Below are 24,264 nucleotides of genomic sequence, written 5' to 3' on the forward strand. Positions count from 1 at the left end.
GTGCCAGCCCACGACTGTGAGTATTGCACAGAAATGTGCCTGATAACTAAGCTTTTTGGCAACCCCTTAAGCTTCACACCCCAAGTGAGTGGCTCACTCGCCTCATCCCATCTCGGCCCTGATAGCTGAGACATGATTACCCACAGTCAGCGGGTTCTGGTCTCAGACCCAGCCACGGTCAGGTTAGTCTAGCTGTCCAGCAGCTGCGGATTCCTCGTGTGACCATGGCAGCGACCACAGCAGCTGCTCACGGGAGACCAGGGAAGACCAGGGAGAGGTGGGGTGAGTGGAGGGAAGGCGCCCTGCAGGAATTTCTGATGTGACAATCACCCATCGGAAACTCAGCAGCTTAAGGCAACATGTTACCTACCCAGGCGGTAGGAAGTACAGAAGGGGTCCCACTGGGCTGAGCTGAGGGTAGCAGCTGGCCCAGGCTCCGTCTAGGGGCTCCAAGAAGAAAACTGCCTTGCCCTGGCCAGCATCTAGAAGGTACCGAAGCTGGAGGCCCCTTCTTCTGCCTGCCAGTCTCTCCTGTCTCCCTCTGTATGCTTAAAAGAGCCTTGTGTTTGTACTGGCCACATAGAGGAGCCAGGGTGACCTTCTCCTTTGAACGCTGGCTGGTTGGCAATCTTAATTCCACCTGTCACTGCATTCCTTTGCTGGGTAGTCCACGCACACGCAGGCCCTCCACCAGGCACCCAGCTCAGGGCCTGGCCCAGCACCCCCTGCTAGTGCAAGGCAGCTCTGACACCTCAGCAGCAGGTCAAGGCAGGTCCAGAGCTCCCCACTGGGCCTGCAGCTGCATGGGGTCGCCCTCAGGAACAAGCAAGGCCAAGGAGCCCCTGTTGACTGCGCCCACCCGCCATCGCATGTCAGCCCTGTGAGCTGGGCACACACAGCTCCTCCCACAGCTTCCAGTGACCAGATTGGCTAAGGTGCCACGTCAGCGTGTCGGTTCACCACCGGGAGCAGTCCCAGTGGATGACTGAGCCAGAGTGTGAGTCCTGTGGGCTGGGAGGTGACAGCCTCTCACGGCTCACGCTGCTTTGGGGCAGAACACAGTCTCCTTCCTCTTGTCTGGGTTGCAGGCCACGGGCTCTGACCCTGGCCAAGCTTGTCACTGTCTGGGCCCATGGTGACACTGCACAGGGTCACTGGGTGTGCTGTCAGTGGGCCAGGGAAGCTGTAGGGCTGCCCTGGCAGACCCCACACTTGGGGGGCACATAAGCCTTGGAGTTCTTGGAGATCTCGCCAAAGAGGGGCTGGCAGCAAGGAGCAGTGGGAGTGACAATTATGTGTTCCCACAGCAAGAAACCATGGGAGGGGTGCCCAACCACTTTGCTTTATGCGAGAACTCTGATGGCCTCAGTGCCCACGGGTCTCAGAGCAACACCAGGCTTCCCTCCCTCCTGCCCAGGATAGGGCTGCCTGCATTCACTGGTGCCCACTGGCAGCTGCTGGAACATAACTGGTACCGGTGCACAAAACATTGTCCTCTATTGTGTTCAAGAGAGAATTGTAGCCAAACAATAAAAGCTCATTTTGAATGGAGTCCCCAGGGATAGCTGGTATACATGACCAAGAACTGAACAAGGAGACCCCTGGCTGTGTTGCTCATTGTGGCACGTGACAAAAGTAGAACAGAAAGCCATTGGGATGAGAACGAGCGGAGATGGCTGTGTGCTCACTCCAAGAGCCCCAGATGATGGAAACAAAGAAGGAGCATGTGCAGGGGCCCGTGAGCGTGCACTCGGGGCTGGCGCCACCACGCTGCTCAGTGAGAGCAGCTATATGACATAAGCGCAGCGGTTGGAGCCACACAACTTCCACAGAGTGGCGTTGTCTTTAGGAGGGGACAGTTTTCCTTAGGAGGAGGCAAGCAGGACTGGGAAGGGAACTTTAAGGTGACTTGGACTTTACCAGTCGTGTTTCATTTTGAATCTACAGCAATACAGATGTTACTATCTGTTCATTTGGAAAGGTGATGACAGCTGTGTCTCATAGTATCTTCTAACTTACATAAAAAAAACAGTACTCCAAAACTTTACTGACCTGAAGTCTCCTTGAGGAACAAGGTGGCCTTACACAGCCTAGCTGGCAGACTAACGACTTGGCTTTGAGGTCACTCAGTTCAAAGCCCAGTTCTCCTGCTGAGTGAGGAACTTTGGGCTAATTCCTTGGTTTCCTATAATCTCCATGCTGCAAGTGAAAAACCAGAGGGCAGCTGCTGCTCTAAGAATCAGATCACAGTGCTGTGTATACAGCTAGTGCTCAATGGCCAGCAGGCAGAGCTCCTGCTAGCCCGGAACATTCTTGCTGCGGCCCCTGCCCCACTGAACTGGAAGCCTTGGGGGGCATGCTCCCCCCGGAAGGATAGCTTCCTTGGACCATAATTGTAGGAATTGGGAACTCAGGGATGCTGTGTCTCCCCTTCTGTGGAACAGGAACTGCAAAGCCCCCCGAGGCCTCCAGGAAAGCAGGACCTGGGCTGAAAGATTCCTAATATCAGAGTTAGCAGAACAGGATAACCTAAGGGTGACCCCTAGGAAGAAAATTAACTGGAAATTCAACTAATGCCCAGGAACATAAATGAAAACTAGAAGTTCAGGGGTCAGCTGCGCTGTGTATGTTTTACCCCAAGTGGTTTACAAACTGGGAAGCAGAAACCCAAAGGAAGAAGAGGTCAGAGGGGCGCCAGGCTGGCAGGGCTGAGTGGCCCAGAAGCTGACGCGTCTGCTGGGAAATGGACATTATTTCAGTCGCCCACGGCCACATGTGGGTGAGGCCACGTCAGAGGCTGGAGGGGCAGCTACGTGCAGCCAAGGGGTGCCCCCTCCCTGACCTTGGGCTGTGTGCTTTCCACACTTCCCACTCTGGCCACCCAGTTCTCACTGGGCTGTTGGTTGCTGGGAAGGAAGCTCCAGGCTCTATAAGTGAATGAGTTGCGGGTAGTCTAGCATGGAGGGCAACATGGGGGCTTTGCAGCCAATAGAGCCCTCAGGGGTCAGCCCTGCACCCGCTGTAGACGGGGTCATGGAATTGACAGGGACAGTGATTGCAGCACAGCACCAAGCCACGGAGAACACGGTGTGAGAGGGCTCACGGACAGGTCCCAAACCCTCCAGGACCCGAAGTCGGGGAACCGCAGGCTAGTGTCCCCTCTTGCTGTGTTCTTGCCTCCCAGCTTCCTCAACCTGGAGCACAGGTGGCCCCCGGAGATCAACCTCAGGTGATGCAGTAAATCTGAGGAGCAGTGGCCGGGTCCCCTCCCTACGCCCCACGTGCACACAAGGGCCCGTGACAAGCTGCAGGCCGGGCAGGGCTCTTCTCTTCTTGGGCAGGATGGCCTTGACCTGTCTGGCGAGGAACTCGGGGAGCAGCTCCGGTTTCCACATCAGTCATGCCTGTCCGGCTGGGGCGTCTAGACACACGTCATGCCCTCGACCCCTTTTCCGGCCCAGTTTGTGTTTTGTTGGGTCTGTCTCATGGCCAGGTTCTGGTTATGGCTAGACTTTTTTTTCCTCCTTTTTTTTTTTTTTTTTTTTGGTTAAATGCTACCAGAAGGGGACAGCTCAGCTTTTCCAAGGGAGGGACAGTGTTAGGAGGAGTCTGAGAGATGCCGTATTGATCTGTTCTGCAATGATTGCACAAGATTTGTTCTGCTGCAGGGTGAGGATTGCACAGGTGGCGAAAGCTGAGAGGACCAGGGCACAGAGACTCTGGGAACACACTCGTGCTTTGGGGGCTTTGGGGGCACCCAGGGTCTGGTGAGATGTTATGGTCTCCCCTGGCTGGTCAGCAGGATTCGACCAGGTGTCTGAAAATGGAAGGTCGTCACACGCTACTTAGTGCATTCAAGCCGATAGTCCAACAACTCCTTCTAGATCTAATTCCGGAAGGAGAACGCTTTCTACCACACGCCTACGAGTGAACGCTTCTTTTCTAACAGACCAGGAAGGGTTTTGGATAAAATTTAGTTTTCACTTTGGAGATTCGCCCATAGGGAGTACAGTGTTGGCAACTTCACAAACAAAGAGACGTGGCACTCGGTCTCCAACTGGCTGCTGTGTTGAAGAAGGAAAGCCTTGTCAAGGACAGTTTTGATCATGGCATTAAAGTATTGCATTGATGTTAGATTTCTTGAGGCTGATGAGCATACTATGATGAAACAAAGTCTTTTTCCTAGGAAATAAACACTGAGGAATTTGGATTAAAAGATCATGACATATGCTTGTACAGATACATATGCAAACAGGACAGACTGAACACTGGGGAAACTCTAAACTAAAGGTATGTAGATATTCTCTGTTCTATTCTTGTAATATTTTTAAGCTTGAAGTTATTTTCAAGTAAGTACTTGAAAGCATTATTTTGAATTTTGAATTATGTGGTACAATTTCATATAGACTGGGATTTCCTCCCCCCAACTCCCACCCCTCAACAGATTTTCCCCATTTTACTACAATGGTGTAGTCCTTCATAAGGAATCACAATTCTATCAGTCTCTGATTTAAATATACCCTGACATTGTTGGTACAGACAATGTCAGCCAGTCCAGCATCCCATTGTCTACACATGTCCAACAGTTTCATCTTTCGTCTGGAAGCAGAGATGCTTGTCCCATTACATCCCCACATCTGGATATGGTGGATCCCGGTACTCCGTCACTATACATTTCCATAATTGAGAAGCCATGAAACAAGGTCAACAACTGGTATCAGTTAGAACAACCACAACAACATCAACAACAAACTACAGCACCATTTAAAAAAATGCACCACTGAGTAATCCTATATTTGTAGCAGTACAAACTACAATAGTAAAGACATGGAAACAATCCAGATGTGTGTCTAAAGAAGCTGTGGTATACATCTACTGCATGGAATATTATTCAGCTAGTAAGAAGAATGAAATCATACTATTTACAACTAGGCAGTCCCAACTAGAGACCATTTTGTCAGTCACTAAAGAACAAATACCGTATGTTCGGTTTTATATGTAAGAATTTTTTAAAGAATAATAAACACAAAGTTTTTTTTTTTTTTTACTTGAGAATTTCATTCCTGGGAATCTAACGTGGAGTGACGACCCAAGATAATGATATGGATGCACCTTGAAAGATGCTTGCCAAGGATCTATTCCTATTGGTAACATAGTGGGGTCTTCAAATCCCTGAAGGGAAAGGTGGCTTTCCAGGCAGTGGGTCAGCATCACAGAGGCCCCTTGTGGGTGAGAGCCAGCGGGAGGTCTATGGGAGGTTCCCTACACATGAAGGAGCCAAAGCAAGAGGCAACAGGCCCAGGGCCAGAGATGCGACTGGAATGGGCTCAAGGCCAGAAGCTTGAGCCTGGGTCAGAGGTCCCTGTAGGGTTGGTTCCAGTGGCTCTAAAACATGCAACCATCTCTTAGAGACGGGCTCTGTGTGGAAGTAGAGCCGATGATCGTCAGAGAGGCAAGCAGGCTGTAGGGTGTCTGGGACTAGAGCTGCTGGCAGAGAACTCAGGGACAGACAGGAACTGATCTGAGGTAAGGAGTTTTATTCTCCTTTCCCTGCCTTTTTCTGTTTCCCAAAGCTTCCACAATGGATGAAAAGCAATTCTCAGGCATCAAAGACTTGGATGTTCTCACCCAGGTGGGTAACGAGACAGGAGACACCTGGAGAGTCCCTACAGAGGAAGGACATAAAGGGAGCCCCTCGCCAAGTGCACCCCAACCTCCAGGCCCCACTGGAGGCCCTGCTGCCCAGTTGGGGAAGAACTTGGCATCTGGGAAGGACAGGAGGTGGGTATGTCCGTCTCCATGGATCTGTGGGCCCCCTCCCTCCCTGGTGTTCCCCAGCATCTCCCCTGCCCACCTCAGGAAGCAGCCCCAGAACTGGCTCTGACCTGGGCGACTTGAGCACTTTGTGCAGCAGCTCCTGTGGGATCTTCCGGAGGTGCACCTGTGTTCCCACCATGGGAACCAAGTTCATTTCCAGCCACTTCTCACAGGCGATGATGAGCTGCTCCTCTTTGTACTGAGGGGAAGAAAGCGGGTGGTGGGAGACTGAGCAAGGAATCCCTAAACTGGGAGCACCCTCTACTGGCCGGCAATGATGCCGCATGTACGCCTGGGAACCATGCCAGGTGGTGCCCATACTCGGTGAGTGCAGTGTGTCCTCACTGCCAGCCCGGGGGGTCAGGTCACATTACCTCTCTTTAAGCACTGGGTAAACTGAGGCCTGGAACTTCCTGTGCATGATAAGTAGCAAAGCCGTACACAGAGCCAGGTACCTTCACCATGGTCTTTGCCTATAGAACTCCTTGGCCTCATGCCAGTGAAGGCCCCAGATGTGGAGTTCTGAGGCTCTCACATGCACACACAGTAGGAACAAAATTAGAGGTCGGTGTCTGGTTCAGGAGGCCACCTGGGTCAGGCACATTCCACATCAGGTGCCTGGGTTTGAGTCCTGCTAACGTGCACCCTGGAGGCAGCGGGTAATGACTGCTTAGGTATTAGGTCCTTGCCACCCATGGAGCCGGCCTGGATTGAGTTCCATGCTCCTAGCTGCAGCCTGGTCCAGCTGCAGCTGGTGTGGGCATCCGGGGGTGAAGCACTAGGTGGGAGCACTCTCTCCTCTCTGTCTCTCTCTGCCTTAAGGTTTATTTAAGGACAGGGCAAGGGGGAAAGCTTTCCTGGAACCAGGCCTTAGAGAGGTCTCAGTGTTCCTGGCAGGTCTCAGGGCCTGGGGACCGAGACTTGCTGGGAAATGCCGACAGGCCTGCAAAGGCGACAGAGACAGAGCGAGCAAAGATGAGGACCATGTGGCTGCTCTTTACAGGCACTGACAGGATTCCTCGCGGTGGAGATAAGAGCACAGAGAGGAGCTGACTTCCATGTTTCACAAGGCAAGTGCCTGTCTAGGCAGTGGTGGCTGCACAGATGGAGGGAGCCGGGGGTCAGGAGGCTGAAGGTGTGGGCTTCCCCACACTGCTGTTCACCGCCCTTGGGCAATGAAAGCTGGATCAGTTTGTTTGCTCCTGGACTGGATCCAGGGTCAAGGTCTCAAGATTTCTGCGAGAACAGCCTGGACAGGTTTTGCTTTTCGATGAGAAAGCCTGTGCTGCCCCCACGCCCAAGATTAAAGTCGTCCTGCATTCTGTTGCGGATGTATCTGTCAGCTGCTTCCAATGCGCATGTTCCCCCGACAAAATAATTCCCTGCTCTCCTGAGTGGTGCCGTTACACAGATGTTTGGGGTGGGTCTTTTTGGAAATGCCAGAGTGGGATCCCTGGCCCATGAGTGCTGTCCAGGTGCCCGCTTCAGGCCCATGTGCCCTGATCAGGTGCCCACTTCAGGCCCACAAGCTCTGTTCAGTTGCCTGCTTCCTGACCCTTGTGCTCTATCCAGGTACCCGCTCCCTGGCTCATGGTTCCATGTGGGTGCCCACTCCCAGGCCCACCACTGTCCAAGGGCCTGCTCCCAGGCTCACAGTTCTTGCCCAGGTGCCTGCTCCCAGGCTCACACTTCCTGTCCAGGTGCCTGCTCCCAGGCCCACACTTCCTGTCCAGGTGCCTGCTCCCAGGCTCACACTTCCTGTCCAGGTTCCTGCTCACAGGCCCTCGGGTGCTGTCTAGGGGCTCTCACCTTGCAGCCGGCCAGGTAGAAGTTCTTGACAGTACTCGAAGTGAGTCCATTCATCATCATAGTCACACACCTGCAGGAAAGAGACTCATTGCACCTGCACCCTGAGCACCTCCAGGCCACTGCCAGAGAAGTAGGGAGCTTCAGGGTCTTATGTTCAACTCCAGGACACCAGGGAGACCTCTCACAGGGAAGGGACACTTGTGATGGGGTGATGGACTTAGACCAGCAAGACCCTCTACAAAGAGCTCTGGGCTAAGAGATGAGATCAGAAAGGAGAACAAAGCAACTTGAGCGATAGGAAGCAGCATGGCTGCTCAGAGCCAATGAGCGTCAGGTGCCTCCTTGAGGCTTCATCTCAGCTAAGGCGGCCGCTTGGCCATGCAAGCGGCATCCTCACCTGCTCGCACGATCCAGGCCTATCCCCTCTGGCTACAAGCAGGTGCAAAGAGCAAGTTCCATACGGAAACAGTGGTCCTTTCCACTGTGCCTGGCTCAAAGCAGGCCTTCAGTGTGCAAGCAGCAAGCCCGAGGGTGACACACCTGCAGCTGTTCTCCAGCCCATCCTGGCATAGCTGGCCCATCCCAGGCATGTGCAGACTCCAGGCCAGGGCCCATCAGCCTTGGGCATGCCCAGGCTGCTCATCTGAGCTGATAAGTTTGACTGCAAAGCTCTTTCTGCCTTGGCATTGAAACTGGCGGTGGAAGGAGGGAGGAGGCACAGGACAGATTTCAGTGGCCAGCTGGTGATTTTATCATGCCTGAGCAGTTCAATGGGATGACCTCTGGGGTCTCCCTCAGACCCTGGACCTTAGGACATGGTAGGAGTGACCTGGCGCATTCTCCCCCCACACACGTTGGACTTCTGTTGACCATCTACGTTGCCTCTGTGCAGTTGTGTGACCATCTCATCTGAGCACAGTAGAGTACAGGGTTAGGGTGCAGGTTCTGGGGCTCCCGGACCTCTCCCCAAGTCCTGCCCTCCCTAGTTGGAAGTGGTGAGGCCTGGGCAGTTCCTACAGCTCTGCAAGCTTCCCTACAGCTCCCTACAGCTGCCAGGAGGATGGACCAAGGGAATCCCTGCATACAGCTGGCACAGCATCTGACTGACAGGCACCACATCTCCAAGCCCATGGGGTCCACATCCCTGAGTGCCCAGCGGAGACCTGGAGAACGGACAGGGTGAATGCTATGAGGCCTGCTTCACAGCAGAGACCCCGAGGTCCACAGCGTCACGGGCAGCTGACTGCAGTGTTCAGCCTTGATTCTGCCTTTTATGCTCTAGGCTGCCTGGGACTCTACGGGCAGGGACCAACTCCCTCTAAGTCCAGGGACCAACTGCACTGTCCTGGCTGCCCAGACACGGGCAGAGGGACTAAGACACATCCATCGCTCCCCCAAGATTTCTGTACCCACAAGCTCTCATCATCAGGTCAGGATGAGGACACTGTTCTACTGAACACTGATCCACCTTGGATGCTACCTGGTGTCCCCAGGATGGGACCCCTAACAGACGGCCCAGGTGGGCCAGCAGGATCCGAATGTCCAGGAGAAAGGCTGTATCCCCAAATGGGCAGTGGTCTTGACTTTGATCTATATGTCTTCCTTTCTCTCCAAAGATTTACAATGAGCCTGGGTAGGTTGTTGTGTTTGAAGGGAGTGGGATTGGCGAGGGAAAGAGGATGTACAGTGTTGGGAAAGTCACCTCTTAGTCAAAGATGAAACGCAGTGAAATCTGCGAGCCAGCCTGGTCCGAGGGCTACGAGATCTCCCCCACTTGCATTTCATTCTGGAGAGTCGAGAGTCATTTGGTTCCAGGACCAAATGCTGCAGAGGGGGCTCTGCTACGGGACAAGCTCGTGGCAGGCTTGTGTGTGCTTCCTTCTCAGGTTCAAAGCCATGCTGAGCAGAGGGACCCCGCTGTCTCAGCCAAGCGAAGAGGGGTGTTCCGTGCCACAGGCCAGGAGGGGCCCTTCTGGTGTTACCAGATGCTGGAAAGGTTCCAGCCGCCTCGCTGTTGCCTTACCTTTGAAACAGGCGGCTGAACTGCAGGATGTGAGCGGCAGCCAGCACCCCCAGCACGTCGTTCAGGTCAATCTCCACCTCACTCAGGTAGAGATGCTTCAGTGCTGTGGCAAAGGCTGGGTGGGCAGCAGAGGGCACGGTCAGCAGGGGCTCCACTAACTGGGCACCACCTTGCTCCCCCACTCCTAGTACAGCTAGGTGGGCAGCAGAGAGCATGGTCAGCAGGGGCTCCACTAACTGGGCACCACCCTGCTCCCCCACTCCTAGTACAGCTGGGTGGGCAGCAGCATAGAGCATGGTCAGAAGGGGGCCTGGACACCACTCTCCATCCCTACACCTGCTGTGGCCAGGTGGGCAGAGATGCCACTGGGTGAGGCCATCTCTGACCAGGTGCAGACACGTCCTAGGCTGTGACCACCTGGCTTCCGCTCCTGCCAGAGATGAAGCTGAAGGAAGTTGAGCTCCTGTGAACCACTGCCCCCTAGACCCGTGCCTTGGGGTCTCCACAGGGCTGAGACCACCCTGGGGCTCTTAACCTGGGCTCCATCGCTGATGCAGCAATGTTCCAGTTGATAGTGGGCAAACAGGTGTGCTTGCTCTCTGGCACCTGCATACAAATAGCTTCCAGCAGAGTTCCCGCGGTGTCTAACACACCACAAAAACAAAGAGCCCTGGAAGAGCCACGGAGGCTTGACAGTTCAAAGTTGGACTGCCCTGGCTGGAGCCCAGAGAAACTTAGTTTTCCTGAAGTCCTTTGTGACTCCAGACAGAGGGATGGTGCTGCCGCCATGCTCTCAGATGAGATGTTGGCTTCCTGGCCTAGCAAGTCCTGAGCCATCACAAGATGTCACACACAAGTCACTCACACACGTCTGTCCCTGAACGAGGTGGGCAGGGTGAGCCAGCAGGGCTGACCAGCAGCCAGGGTGCCCTGAGGGCTTTGCTGGGTGAGGTGGGTGGGCCTGGGAAAGGTGGCTCCATTGTCACTGGGTCTGAAAAGCCTCCTCAGCTTGCCTGGCTCTGCACCCTCCATGCTCCCTGCCCTACGGCAAGTCCTCTCGTCCTGTGCTTGATCTTCCATGGCTTGAGTCAGTCCAGCCCTCTTGTCCCTTTGCTCTGTATGTTGTTCTGGTCTCTGTTAAGGAAGCACTGGACACTGAATACTGCTGGGTGTATGGGTGTGTGTGCACGTGTGTGCATGTGTATGTATGTGTGTATCTGTGTGTATCTGTGTGTGTGTGTTTACCAGGTCTGGTGACCGCTGGGTCGTTGATCTTCAGGCAAATGGCCATCTTCTTCACAGGGGACCTCTCTTTGATCTTCCTGGGCAACTGATCTGACAAAGAAAGCAGGTAAGGCTGCATGGCCGGTGGAGTTGAACAAGTGAAGGGGGTGGAGCTGGACAAGTGAAGGGGGTGGAGCTGGACAGGTGAAGGGGTGGAGCTGAACAAGTGAAGGGGCGGAGCTGAACAAGTGAAGGGGGCGGAGCGGGACAAGTGAAGGGGCGGAGCTGACTTCTACCACCCTCCGTACAGGTGCCACCTGGTCATGCAGAACACAATCTGGAGCTTATGTGGTGGATGCATTTGAAAAACAATGATTTATTTTGAAATAGCAGAAGACTTCTGAGAAGTTACAAAAATAATACAGTTTTGTGGATTCTTTGCCAAGCTTTCCCTAAAAAGCACATGGCGTCAAAACTGGGAAACAGGTGCATTCTAAATGTTTGTGACCAGGACTGGCTCCCTGCATGCCCTTCTTGACCCTGTGTGGGTGACAGCACCTCCCTCCTACCTGCAGCTCCCCTGCTGCCTGGTTTCGTGGCACCGGTGGCTGCCGTCACACCATGTGTCTGCGGGCTGTGCGCCACTGGGTAGGTTTGCAGCATGTGCTGCTGCTGCTGGGAAGGGGCGGGCTAGAAGCCTGGACCAGGGGAACCCCGTTGCCATGAACTCAAGGCCTGACTCGCAAAGGCTGCCACAAAGACCAGACAGCAGAAAGCCTCTCCGAGGCTCACTCCTCTAGGGCGGCCATCTGACACTTTGCCACAGGAAGGCCACAGCTGCGGGACTGGCCTGCCAGCCTCCATCACGAGATCGGGTCTGCCTTTAAAGGTACACACAGGACTGTGACTGCTCCCACTGGCCTCATCAGAGGTGTGAGTCCCTGGACAAGTGGTGGGGATTGGGTATCTGCAATCACGGCCATTGGCCATTGAGGGCTGGATATTATGTCCCTTCCCTGAGCCAGGCCCATCTTCCCACAGGGACTCGCGTTGGAGCAGCTGTCTCTGCGCTCACTGAAGCAGCTGCAGACCCAGCTTGCTCACAAGGTCTCCCTCTAGTGGACTGCAACATCAGAGCCCGACACTGGTGGGTGGTGACCTGAGGCTAGGGAGTCGCCCCATCCCACTGCGGAGGATCCTGGACAAAGGTCTAGGCCATGCCAACTCCACGATCAAGGGCTGAGGTCATCAGGTTCTTATGCAGTTGCCACCAGCTTTGCCAGGCAGGGCTGAGTTACAGGGTCTGTGGCCAGGCAGGTCCCAGCTGGCAGTGGGCACTTTGCCTAGGCTCAGCGAGGGGCAGTGGTTGAGGTCTCAGAATAACACGAGCCGATGGTCCTGCTATCTGGCATTGGGAGCCCTGGACTTCTGTGACAGCTGCTCCTGAGTCAGCCTGGGGTGGCGCCAGTCTGAGGTCCAAAGACAATAAAATCGCTGCATATGCTGAAACCCCTAACCTGTGTACTTAGGACCCAGCAAACCATAGATATCAGACTGATGCCTTCCTTCTAGAAAGTTCTTTGGAAGAGTGTGCACATCCCATTTTCGCTTCTGAAAGAAGTAGACAGGGTCACTGGGACTTGGCTGGCTGGATAAGACTCTGTTACTGAGATGAAGATAGATGTGAATCAAATGGTCACTGTGTGCCAGGTACTGTTCTAACCTGCCCAGGCAACAAGACCACAGGTAACAACCATCATTCTCACTTTATGGCTGAGAAATTACATCACACGATGCCCTTTGCCCTTTGCTGCCTGAGTGATTTCGGTCTCAAAAGAGGTAACTGAGCACCATGCCAGGGTCTGTGCCATGAAAAGGTCTTGGCGAGGGGGTATCAGGTGCCAGGTGGCAGTGGGACAGTACCTCGCAGGAGCCTCTCCACCTCCTTCCGGGAGCTTGCTGCGCCTTGTGCGAGGGCCGCCAGGTAGAGCTTGGTCAAGGTCTCCGACTGAGAGAGCTGGGACTGGTGCAGCTCCCACTTGGAGCCCATGCACTCAAGTATCACATCTGAGAAGAGACAGCAATGTTGAGTTCCCGGTGAGACCCCTGCCCGTAGATGCTCTCTCTTTCTAGTTGCCTCACGCTCCTTGGTTCAAGTGCAGTTGGCAAACCTGGACGCAGGCAGGTGGCAGCTCAAGGCCTTTCAGGAGCAAAGCCAGGAAGTGTGGGCCTTGGTGGCTCACTGGCCTTGAGGGGCTTCACAGTGGCTCTTGCAGGTGGCCTAGAAGCAATGACTTCAGCAGAGCTGCGGGAGCTCAGAAGTGCGGGAACTGCCCTCCAACGTAGGACTTCAAAGGTGGAGCAGCGACACTGGCTGGGAACTGTGCCTGCCACGCTCCTTCTCAGGACTGGTCAGCCTCAGCACTGTGGCCATTTGGAGCTGGAGAGCGCTCTGTGGCTGGGCTTCTTCAGTAGCATCCCTGCCCTCCACCTTCTGGAACATGCCAGAAGCATGCCCCTCCCCAGCTGTGACAACCACACATCTGCAGTCATTACCACACATCCCATACTGCCCCTCTCCCTGGGGAGCAGAATTTATTTCTCCCCGAATCCCTGTTGAAGTCTTTCAGGCCGTTAACACCGAAGTGTTACACAGTTGAAAGACACAGCCAAGTGCAGCCAGCAAGAGGCCCGCTCAGTGATGGGCTGGCCCCTGGTCTATTGTAGGCGATAGGGACCACCTAGAGTAGCAGCTAAGAGGACAGCCTCAAGAAGATCTTCTGCAAATTGGAGGTAGGTTTGCAGACAGGGCACAGAGCCTGTGCATGGCATAGATGATTACACAGAAGCCTCGATAGGAGGGCAGGGGGCGGGGTTCAAACATGCCAGGCCAGGCACTCTTCCATTGGCACCGAGCTGAGGGACAGGGTGGTACCGGGATGAGCCCACCAAATCCCAAAGCTTAGTGCCAAACAGGACCGGGAGGGCCACCACCCCATCTCCTCCTGCGGTGTCTTCGCTGTCATCTGGGTTGTTCATCCTGGGTATGTTTTCTCTTTTTATGACTGTTAGTCACCACATTTGGGGTGCTGTGTTTGTGCAGGGGTTCAGGGTTTGAGTTTGCATCACAGGGCCTGGGCTGCTTGACTCAGGTGGGTTAGAAAAACTCCCCTGGCACTGGGGCAATTACAGGCAGGAGAGAATTGTGGCTAAAGCTGGAAACCAGTTTGTGCTTCAGGACAGCCATGCATGAATCCCTCCCCCAGCTCTTTCCCTCCTGCCCAGAAACGGCATCAGACTACTCTGGATGAAGCAGGGTTGGCAGGTGCAGAGAACCTCATCAACCTCTCCTAGGGCAAAGGGTGACTCCATCTAGCCCCATCACGGGGGGGGGGCCTGTTCAGACCCCACATGGGATGCCACCATTTTGTAGCTGGAAGAGCCAGTTGTGACCCTTAGGTAAATTCCCTTAAGACACATGCAGCTGTGAAAGTCTACGCTGTGAGGGCTTAGGCTGCAAAGTGGCAGAGACAGCATCCACGCTCTGGGTGTTCTGCTGGGTCTTTCGAGAGACCAGCGTCCCGTGCTCGGGGTGCTCCGGGATGCTCCGGGATGCTCCAGGGTGCTCTTTTGGGTCTTCTGAGGCAAAGGCGGCTTACTTACAGTAGCACCTTTGTCTTCATTGTGGCCATTAGCACGTGAAAGTGTTTACTGCAAGGCTGTGTCTCATGCCTATGTACTTGGCCAGTATCACCTATTTGTATGTGAGACAACGTGCAATGTAAGACAACGTGCAATGAGACAACGTGTATGTGAGACAACGTGCAACGTGCAGGTAGAGAATCTGCAGCTTCGAGGCTAGCACTCGGGCCAGTGCCCTGGTCTCCTTGTACAAAGACCATGGTGTGCTCCTGAGGTCAGACCTTTCTGGTTTAATCCACGGGTGACAAAAACTCACCTGGCTCTCCGCTTTGGACGGACTTGTTCTTGAAACGCTCCGAGAAGAGGTCCTGAATGTCAGAGAAACATAACCTGAAGGGAAGATAAAAACAAAAAAATGGAGGCATGAATAGCTTTCTTACTGCGATACGCAGCATTCTCTGTCAGTGACCCGGATGCAGCTGCTCCTGGCACCATCACAGCTCACTGCGGCAGGCCAGCCTTTGCTGACTCAGCAGGTGGGTGATTCCCTCACCACCCTGTTTACATGCCATGGGCGACCCCTGGAGGCGGGCAGGTGAGGCTACAAGTGGCTGCCTGAATGCCACTTCCTTTAGTGAGGTTTTTTTGTTTTGCTTTAAGATTTATTTATTTTTATTGGAAAGATAGATTCATAGAGAGAAGGAGGGATAAAGATCTTTCAGTCCCCAATGTCTGGTTCACTCCCCAAATGGCTGCAATGGCCGTAGCTGAGCTGATGTGAAGCCAGGAGCCAGGAGCTTCTGGGTTTCTGATGTGGGTCCAGGTCCCAAGGCTTTTGGCCATCCTCTACTGCTTTCCCAGGTCCCAGGCAGGGAGCTGGATGGGAAGCGGAGCAGCCAGAACAGGAACTGATGCCTAGATGGGATGCTGACATGTAGAGGTGGAAGATCAGCCTATTGAACCACTGTGCCGGGCCCTTTTAGCAAGCGCCAAGGCAACAGCACAGACACAACAAATACCTGTGGGGGCAGGACAGGGGGTTCTGCTCACAACTGGGGCATAAACACATGGAGAGCTCAGTTAAGCAGTGGTGTAGCTGCCAGACCCAGCAAGCTCCAAAGCTTGAACCCAACCCTGCCCATTCTTCCGGCTCCCCGACTCAGGAAATGACACCGTTCACATTCAGCTGCCCAACCCAGCTGTGTCCCACTGTGCTTGGCCACATCTGGACACTTGCCTGCACTGGCTAAAACCCATTTCTGACTTCCTCCAGCTCTTTGCCCTGCTGCTTGCCCTTCCCCACCCTACCCTCCATCCCTGCTGGGCTTTTGACACCAGCCCCACTCCTTCTGGGTGCACACTCCACCCTTTGCCTGGGCTGCTGCTTCCATTCTTCTAGACTCACTGCTCCTCTACTCCAATGCTCTCCTCCTTGCCTTTGCACTACAACAACTCCTATGCATCGCTCAGAACAAGTGCAGTTGCTGCCTTCTCTGGGAAAGCTCAGCCAGTGGCCCTTCCCCACCCACCTGGGATTAAAACTCCCCCAAAGCATCTTTCTGCTGCCGGCTGATGTGCGTGGCCCTTGCCACCACCTAGAGTGAGCCACCCTACAGGGGCTCAGTAAACACCCAGGAGACAGACAGATGGCAAAGATATAAGACACTTTCCCCCAAACACGACATACTCATTCTGAGCAAGAAAATTGAACAAACTCCGAGTCACATAGTCACGGCTTAGATAGTTGTCCCAAGAAAGTCAGCTGGCCAAGGGACACTTGGTGGCCACAGCAGGTCTGTGTGATACGTCAACTTTGCCACAGTGTTTTCCAGTCACGCCAGGAGCCTCGCAGACCACAGTGCATGGGGCAGCTAGGGAGGGGCAGAGCCTGTGTCTGGAGTCATACTGACAACTGCTGCCCTTTAGCAGGGCACAAGATGGCTGCGGGTGACTCAGCTGCATTTGTTTACAGGAGATGTGGACCTGACCCAAGCCACCCTCACTGCTTCGCTCAATCCCCTGGTGGCTTGAGGGACACTTCTGGGAAGAGCTGAGCAGGTCAAGGGTTCAGACTGTGAACTCAGAATGGACCTTGGAAAAGATGGGACAGTGCCCGTGATCTCAATGCCCACACAAACATAGCTGTCATTAGCTGAACTCAGATGCCGGGCAACAGACTGACCACATGTGGCCTCCTCCCAGTGACTGCTGCCAGATGGGCACGTATCAGCTCAGCAGACCCCAGAGCCGCAGTTCACTTTGGAGCCACTGAAAAAGCACACGGGAGCACCAGAGAATTGTTTAGGATGAAGTGACCTGCAATGAAGCGTTAGGCTGGAGACTTACTGCTCTAAGTCGCGGCACATTCGGGGGGCAGGGGGATACTTCCCAAGCTTCTTACAGGTGCTTCCTGGAGCTGGCTATGGAAGGGCTTCTGGCTCAAGGCACTAAGGCAGAAGGAGTCACACCGGCCTGGGACCAAATCCCAGTCCTTTCCCTTCCCACCTCATGACCTTGGCCCACGTGCTTAGAGCAGTGCCACCGTGCAGTGGTCCCGGGAGGGGGAGCATCCCTGCCCTGAGCATGCGCACAGTCCACAGTGCTGTGTTCCCATCCTTGCACAGAGTCTCTCTGGCCTCTCTCTGCTCACACAACAAGCCAGGGGTCTCTTTTTGACATCCTCACCTCTCAGCATGACCTCCCCCAGCTCAGAGTGAGCCAGGGAGCTGAGCTGTCCCTGCCCTGTGTCCTCTGCCCAGCCCTGGGCCCATTGGCATGTCCCCCGTGTTAGATCCTTGGGCTTAGGTGATCCCTACGTGCCCATCAACCCAGCGTCTTCTGACTTGGACCATGCTGTAACTCTCATGGCAACCCCAGAACCGTGTCCCAGATGTGCAGGTAAAGAAACAAAGGCACCAAGTATGAATTTGCTCCAAAGGAAGTGGGCATGTGCTGACCACTTAGACCATGTCCCAAGCCCCAGTCCTGGGAAGGACAAGCAGGCCGAGGCCCCTGGGCAGTCTCTCTGTTACGGTCCAAACAAATGTGACTTTCCCGACTTAAACCCCAATGTCTCCTGTTATTGGCGGATGGATTAATGTTACTGGTTGATGAGTTAAGGCGAGGGCTCGATGTGATTATGGGATCTGCAGTGGGGCAGGGAGCCCTGGTGATGAGATTACTTGGGGTTGGGATGAGCTGTCAGGGAGAGACCCCACAGCCAGTGGAGGAGGAGAGACCCCATAGCCATTGGAATAGTATGCTTCGCCCATTGCACAATTTCTAATCTCAACAGACACCTGACCTTGGGTCCCCCGACTTTGGGCTGCAAACCTCCAACACTGCCGGCTGACGTGAAGCCTCCTTTTCTGAGCATCTCCTCTCAACTGTTTTAGTTGTAGGAACAAAATGCTGACTGACCCCCCTGTGAGCTCACCATACTGTGGCAACCCTTGCGTTTGTGTCTCCAATCAGAGGGCTGGCCAGCTGCGCCACACCTGGAAGGAGACTCATCTGAAGAGGCACAGGTGTGCACCTTAAGTTGGTGGGAGGCCAGGGCTAGTAGTTCCTGCCATGTCCTTCTGGCACCGCTATAGGCAGATCCCATTCCTGTCCATGTAGACAGCGCCCCCTAGTGGGGACGCAGCAGCACCTCAACGCAGGCATAATGCAGTGCCCGGGGGTTGCATTATGTAGATGTGTATGCAATGGAACGTCTCCAGACCCCCAGCCACCTGGGCTGCCTTCTGACCACGCCCTGGTGTCTGAAGGGACAAGAAGTTGCCAGGAATTAGACCCTCATTTTATTGTTATAATTTATTACAATAAGATAAATTAATGAAAACCTTTTTGTGCCTTCCAGGAAGTTTCCCACAATCACATGGAATAAATCCCATCTGTTAATATAAATAAGTTTTGGTCTTGCGTTTCTTAGAGAAAACACACCCCTCCAACATTACCCTGTCCTGGTCCTTCACCTCCTCCAGTGTCCACAGCTGCGATCTTAGCAGTGTAGCGCTGAACCTGGCTGAGTGACCTGCGTTGGCAGCAGCACATGGACATGACATGAAGAGGGTGCAGGAAGTGTCTGTGCAACTGAGCCTGGCCTCGTGTTCTCAGCCGTTTCCATGATAAGCACATGCCAGGCTCTCAAGGGATGAGGAAAGGCCCAGGCCAGCCCAGCGGCAGAGGGAGGAGGGGGAAGAGACCCGGGGAGCAGAGCCTGGAGCAGCCGAGTGCAGACACCTGGGTGGGCAGCCTGCCTAGGATTTGCTGGTGCCAACTGCCTGTGGGCTCCCAGCTGCCCAGCACCACAGAGCAGAGAGGCCAATTTGCAAAGCTTTTCCCGGGAGGATAGCACCCAGCCCGGCTGCCTGCAGCTGCTGTGTTGGCAGCCAGGAGCCCTGGCCTGGGGAAGGCGCTGAGAAACAGAGTGAGATGTGAGGCTGGTTGGCAGGTAGACCACAGGCTAACTCACACCCCGTTAAAGCCCCAGGACTGAGGACCAGACCTGCCACTCAGGGAATGGAGGAAACAGCCCTATTGAGCACCTGCTGTTTACCTGGAGCAGGGCTCAGCATTGTCAGTACACTGTCTGATGTAGCCCTTGGGTAAGCATTGCATAGATAAGAAATGGGGGCTTTTCCACGCTTAGCTCCCAGCTAAGACCGCAGAACCAGCAAGTGGCGGAGGGAGGATTCTATCCTGTCCGAAAGAAGACTTCCAGCAGTCCTGACACCCTGCTGCTTGCCACAGTCCTCCAGTTCCTACCCCACTCCTAGCTTTGCCCCATCATTCTGCAGACTGACCCTGGAGACCTTCACTCTTGTGGCCTAGCCCCCCCCCATCAGTTTTGGGGTCACTTTTCTCTATTCCCATGCCCGCCTCCAGCACCTGCTTCTCCAAGCCTGGCCGAGGCACTACGACACTGGGCTGCAGGCTGGGCAGAGTGTCACCGTTTGGCAAGCATGATGCCAGCAGCTCTTCTGTGCTGGGTGCAGCCGCAGGGGCACAGGGCACGACGATGAGCTCACAAGATAGATGCCCCTGGTGGGGAGGGCAGAAGCATCAAATCAGGCGGAAAACCCACAGGAATGAAGTGACCTTCTGCTGGCGAGCCCAGCTCAGTGTCCCCAAAGAGGGAAGTGAGGATGGCCTAACTGCTCAGCCTCGACAGCAGATCAAGTGACGGAATATAAATCCACATATACAAGAGATCCCAGCCTTGCGCCAGGACTGAGCTTACTCGCCAAGAAACCAGTTGAGTCTCTGGATAGAAGCCCACCAGGGCCCAAGTCCCCAGAGCCAAGAGGAAAATGTAGCAAATCACCGTGAGCTTCTCTGTGGACTTTCAGCATTGTCCACAGATGTCCTCAGAGGAGCTGGTCACTCCTGACCCTGTGCATGGCCCAGAGAGAGGCGTCCTCAAATGCATCTGTGACAGCCCAGCAGCTGGAGTGGCCAGCGCCAGGCACCTTCCCTCCCAGCAGCGTCGTTCACCTTGAAGGACCATTCCTGCTACAGCTTCTGCTTCTCCTACCTGTCTGGGTTCTTCAGAATCTCATCAAAGTCCAGCCCCAAAGCCTTGCACATCTGGGAAAGTGCCAACAGGTCCCCTCCGAAAGGCTCTTTGGGTAACCGCCAACGGTTGGTTGAGCCAACAATCCGCCGTTCCAGCCGGTCTCTGTACTGCGTGGCGGGCAGAGAGAGACAGTCAGGGACCTTCACATACACAGCTTCGTACAGGAGGTGCCTGTGGACAGCGTGATGCCCCAAGGGCTGCACTCCAAGTCCCTGCCCTCATGTCAGCAATCATGCTGGCCTGTAGAGAGCCTAGCTGGGGCTGTTTGTACTGGGGCGGAACATGTGACATGTACGACCTTACTGACGGGGGAAGATTCTGTCATGTGACCATCAGGACCAGCTGGTCCATTCTCGTGACCCCCATGAGCCATGGAACGGAGGGGCAGGCCGTTTGCTGCTTCCTGCCACTTCCTGGCTGTGTGAACTTAGGCAAGTCAGGTCGTCGTTTGAACCCCTCTCTGCCCAAAGGAGTTAAATGGGAATGTTGACAATGATGATGATGATGGTGGTAACCATGGTAACGACACTGCTTGCTTCCAAGGTAAACATATGTAACATGTTGGCCATAGGCCCGAGTGTAGGGCCTCGGCAGGGTCAGGGATTGAGCGCCGTGGATCTGGTCATGTCCTGCTGGGGTGTGAGTGGTGTGTGGCATCTGTCTTCTGGAAGGGTGCTGCCTGGACGTGCTGTGCCCAGAGGGTCAGCCACCAGAGCTTAAGGCCCTCTGGAGCACAGTCAACAATACCCTGGTACCCTGGTGTTTCTTCCCTGGTCCCCATCTCCTTGGGATGTTGATCTACTCACCGGATTCAACATTCTTATGAATGACAGCAAAGGTTACAAAGGCAAAGTTGAGGATCTGAAAGTCAAAAAGAGCCACGAGTGGAATTTTCGATGAATTTCCCCAGGTCTCTTCAAAATATTGTGGAGATTAGACTGGGGAAATGATCCAGGTTTGGGGTTTGGCACGGTGGTGCAGGGGGTAGGGTGTGACTTGGGATACGACATCCTACACAGCAGCACCCATTTGAGTTCCAGTCCCCTTGCACCTGATCCGACTCTCTGCTGACACGCTGGGGAGGCAGCAGGCTAAGTCCCAAGTTCTTAGTCCCTGCCACCTACACAGGATGCCAAGATGGAGCCCCTAGGCTTCGCCCTGGCCCAGTGCTGGCTACTGTGGGCATCTGGGGAGGGAATAAGCAAGTAAGAGGCTCTCTCTCTCTGATTTTCAAGTGGATTAAAATCTACTTTAATATCCTTCATAAAAAGGAATCTACATTTTATCATAAAAGTAACAATCCATAAGCTTCAAATGTATGTTATTTATCAAAGAAATATAGCATTTAAAAGCATGTTGGTGACAGACAACTTCTTATTACTGTGCTAGAAAAAAATGGCTCAGGCAAAGGAGGAGACAAACCAGGAGTCTTCCTTCTTGCAAGGTGATGAAACCAAAGGGCTGGCCCTCCGTGGGCTCATGGGCAGGGACACCAAAGGGCTGGCCCTCCGTGGGCTCATGGGCAGGGACACCAAAGGGCTGGCCCTCCGTGGGCTCATGGGCAGTGACACCAAAGGGCTGGCCCTCCATGGGCTCACGGGCAGGGACACCGAGGGCTGGCCCTCTGTGGGCTCATGGGCAGGGACACTGAGGGATGTGAGCAGGAAGAAGACCCAACTAGTGGGTAGAGACCAGGCTGCCCTGGAACCTGGCCAGTGCATGGCCACCTGTGCTGAGAGCAGTGTGGGGACTGTCCAGCTGTTCCCACCTGGGGTGCAAGCACAGAAACTGACTTAACAGTAAGTGCAAAAGACAAGCGCAGGGGGTCGGTGATGGCGTGGGGGGAAAGGGGCACTCACAGAATGAGGGCAGTTGGCAGCTCTGGGGAAGGACAGGAACCGCTGCAGGGAGCCAGGCAGCAGGTCCCCCTGCCCTCTGGCAAATGCTGTATCCAGGGCAGATCAGCGCCCTGAACTGGGGTCTCAGCATGCTTTGTCTTGGCCCACGTTTTCTCGCTCTCCTGAAAGATTTGTTTATTTTTGTCCAACACGCAAATTTACACAGAGAGAAGGACACATGGACGCACACAGTAATAAGAGAGAGAGAGAGAGAGAGAGAGGGAGAGAGAGAGAGAGGGAGAGGAGAGAGAGAGAGAGGCTCTAGCTTTTGGTTCACTCCCCAAATGGCCACAACACTTGGGAGCTGAGCTGATCCAAAGCTGGGAGCCAGGAGCCTCCTCCAGGTCTCCCACGCAGGTGCAGGGTCCCAAGGCTTTGGGCTGTCCTCTACTGCATTTCCAGGCTATTATCAAGGAGCTGAATGGAAAGTGGAGCAGCTGGGACTCAAACCGGCATCCACAAGGGATGCCAGAACTGCAGGTGGAGGCTTACCAAGCTTTGCTACCGCACTGGCCCCTTTCAACTTCATTTAGCTAGATCCATGGCTAAGTGGGTGGGGAAAACAGGTCAAGGGGCACTTGTCCTTGACCCTCGCTCTCCTCACACCTGGGGTATCCCATCCTTCTCCTTCCCTCTCTGGCTTGACCTCACCATGCAGCCAGCCTGGGCTTCACTGCCTCCCCTGCCTTCACAGAGCTCCCAGCCCTTCAGCTGGAGGCTGCGAAGGGAGACAAGGGCTCCAAGCCAAAGCAGACATGGGACACTCAGGACAGGGGCACGCATCAGCGTAGAGCCCGCGGCCCAGCCTGGCCCTCAGCTGCCCAGGCTTCTGCTTGGACTCCAAATCAAAGAGCCTTTCTGGGCGTCTCAGTGGCCTGGCCCCAGCCCACAGGCAATAGCCCCTGCCAAGGTCCTAAGCCTGCCACTCCCGAAGTGGGCAGGGACAACTGGCACAACCCCTCGGTGCCCAGACTCCCTCTCTACCATGCTGGCCAGATGGAGCCGAGTCCCAGCAGCCCCTGTCACCGACTGCCTTCTCTGGACTCAAAGGCAGACAAGAGGTTCCGGTCTCACTCACAGTTCTGACACCCTCTGGCCAGGCTGTGTGTTCACAGAGGAGGTGCCTCGCCGGCGCTGGGTCCTGAGGGGCAGGGCAGCGAGCTCAGGGCTGGTGCTTTCGAGCCCAAGTCAAGGAAGCTTTCATGACACTTGCTGCTCACCGCCTCTTCTTCCAGGCCAGGTGCTCTGGCAGCGATGAGCCACTTCGGGTTTTCTGGGGCTAGGGGTGGCGTTGTGGGTGCCATGGCAACCACGAGGAAGATTCTAAGCATTACTTGTTCCTGGTTCCAGCACAGGTGCCCCTGTGTCTCAGGCTCTCTGGGGAGCCATGGCCCCCAACATCCAGCCTGGAAGCCATGAAGCCCCCACACCTCCACTAGAGACCACCAGGTAGGGAGCCAGGGCCATCCCTGTTCCCACAGTGCCCCAAATCCACCCTCAGCTGGGAAATGAGAAGACGGGCCTTGCTCCGGTTACTACCGGTCCAGCCGCTGGGCGGGCGCTCCATTTGTAGCCACCACTACACATTCCCTTAAATGTGGAGCCACAAAACAAAGCCAACCACAGGTATGAAGTTAAAACAAAAAAATGTACAGCACCATGGAGTCGAAAAATGTGCCACCGAATAACCAACACACGCGTGAAGAAAACACAGAAGCCTAATGGGCACAATGATGCCACCATGCAATCCATGAGCCAGTGATGAATTTGACAAGAGGAAAGAATCTATTTGGAAGAAATGAAAATGAAAACAAAAACATCAAAACACATGGGATGCAGCAAAAACAGTATGGAAAGGGTTATTGAACTTACAATTTGCACGAAGATTGTCTTATATCACAGAGAACATACGGTATTTGTCCTTTTGGGATTGACTCATTTCACTGAGCATTACGGTCTCTAGCTGGGACCATCTAGTTGCCAATGGTATACTTTCATTCTTTGTAATGGCTGAGTAATATTCCATGGAGTAGATATACCACAGTTTCTTCAACCACTCCTCTTTGGACGGGCATCTGGATTGTTTCCATGTCTTTGCTATTGTAGATTGTGCTGTTGTAAATACAGGATTACAGATCCCCTTCTCATATGCAGTTTTCATTTCCTCTGGATCTATTCCTAGGAGCAGGATAGCTGGGCCATAAGGCAGGTTTATTTGCAATTCTCTAAGCACTCTCCATACTGACTTCCACAGTGGTTGTACCAGCCTA

General features: G+C 54.3%; 1 protein-coding gene across 1 annotated transcript in view; it reads right to left on the reverse strand.

Annotated features, from left to right (window-relative positions):
• The window catches only part of BTBD16 (BTB domain containing 16), a 37,872-nt gene extending 16,186 nt beyond the window's left edge, over positions 1–21,686 (reverse strand). The window contains exons 1-9 of the mRNA XM_040992485.1: positions 21,519–21,686; positions 20,903–20,957; positions 20,055–20,250; positions 14,832–14,905; positions 12,797–12,940; positions 10,895–10,984; positions 9,650–9,764; positions 7,627–7,696; positions 5,886–6,016 (exon numbers count right to left, since the gene is read on the reverse strand). Of these exons, the coding sequence (XP_040848419.1) occupies positions 5,886–6,016; positions 7,627–7,696; positions 9,650–9,764; positions 10,895–10,984; positions 12,797–12,940; positions 14,832–14,905; positions 20,055–20,250; positions 20,903–20,957; positions 21,519–21,686 (1,043 nt within the window). The remainder of the gene's footprint in view (positions 1–5,885; positions 6,017–7,626; positions 7,697–9,649; positions 9,765–10,894; positions 10,985–12,796; positions 12,941–14,831; positions 14,906–20,054; positions 20,251–20,902; positions 20,958–21,518) is intronic.
• Between the last annotated feature and the right edge of the window lie 2,578 nt (positions 21,687–24,264).

Source organism: Ochotona curzoniae, unplaced genomic scaffold, assembly GCF_017591425.1.
Source record: "Ochotona curzoniae isolate NIBS_2020 unplaced genomic scaffold, NIBS_Ocur_1.0 contig_66, whole genome shotgun sequence".
Taxonomy (NCBI): domain Eukaryota; kingdom Metazoa; phylum Chordata; class Mammalia; order Lagomorpha; family Ochotonidae; genus Ochotona; species Ochotona curzoniae.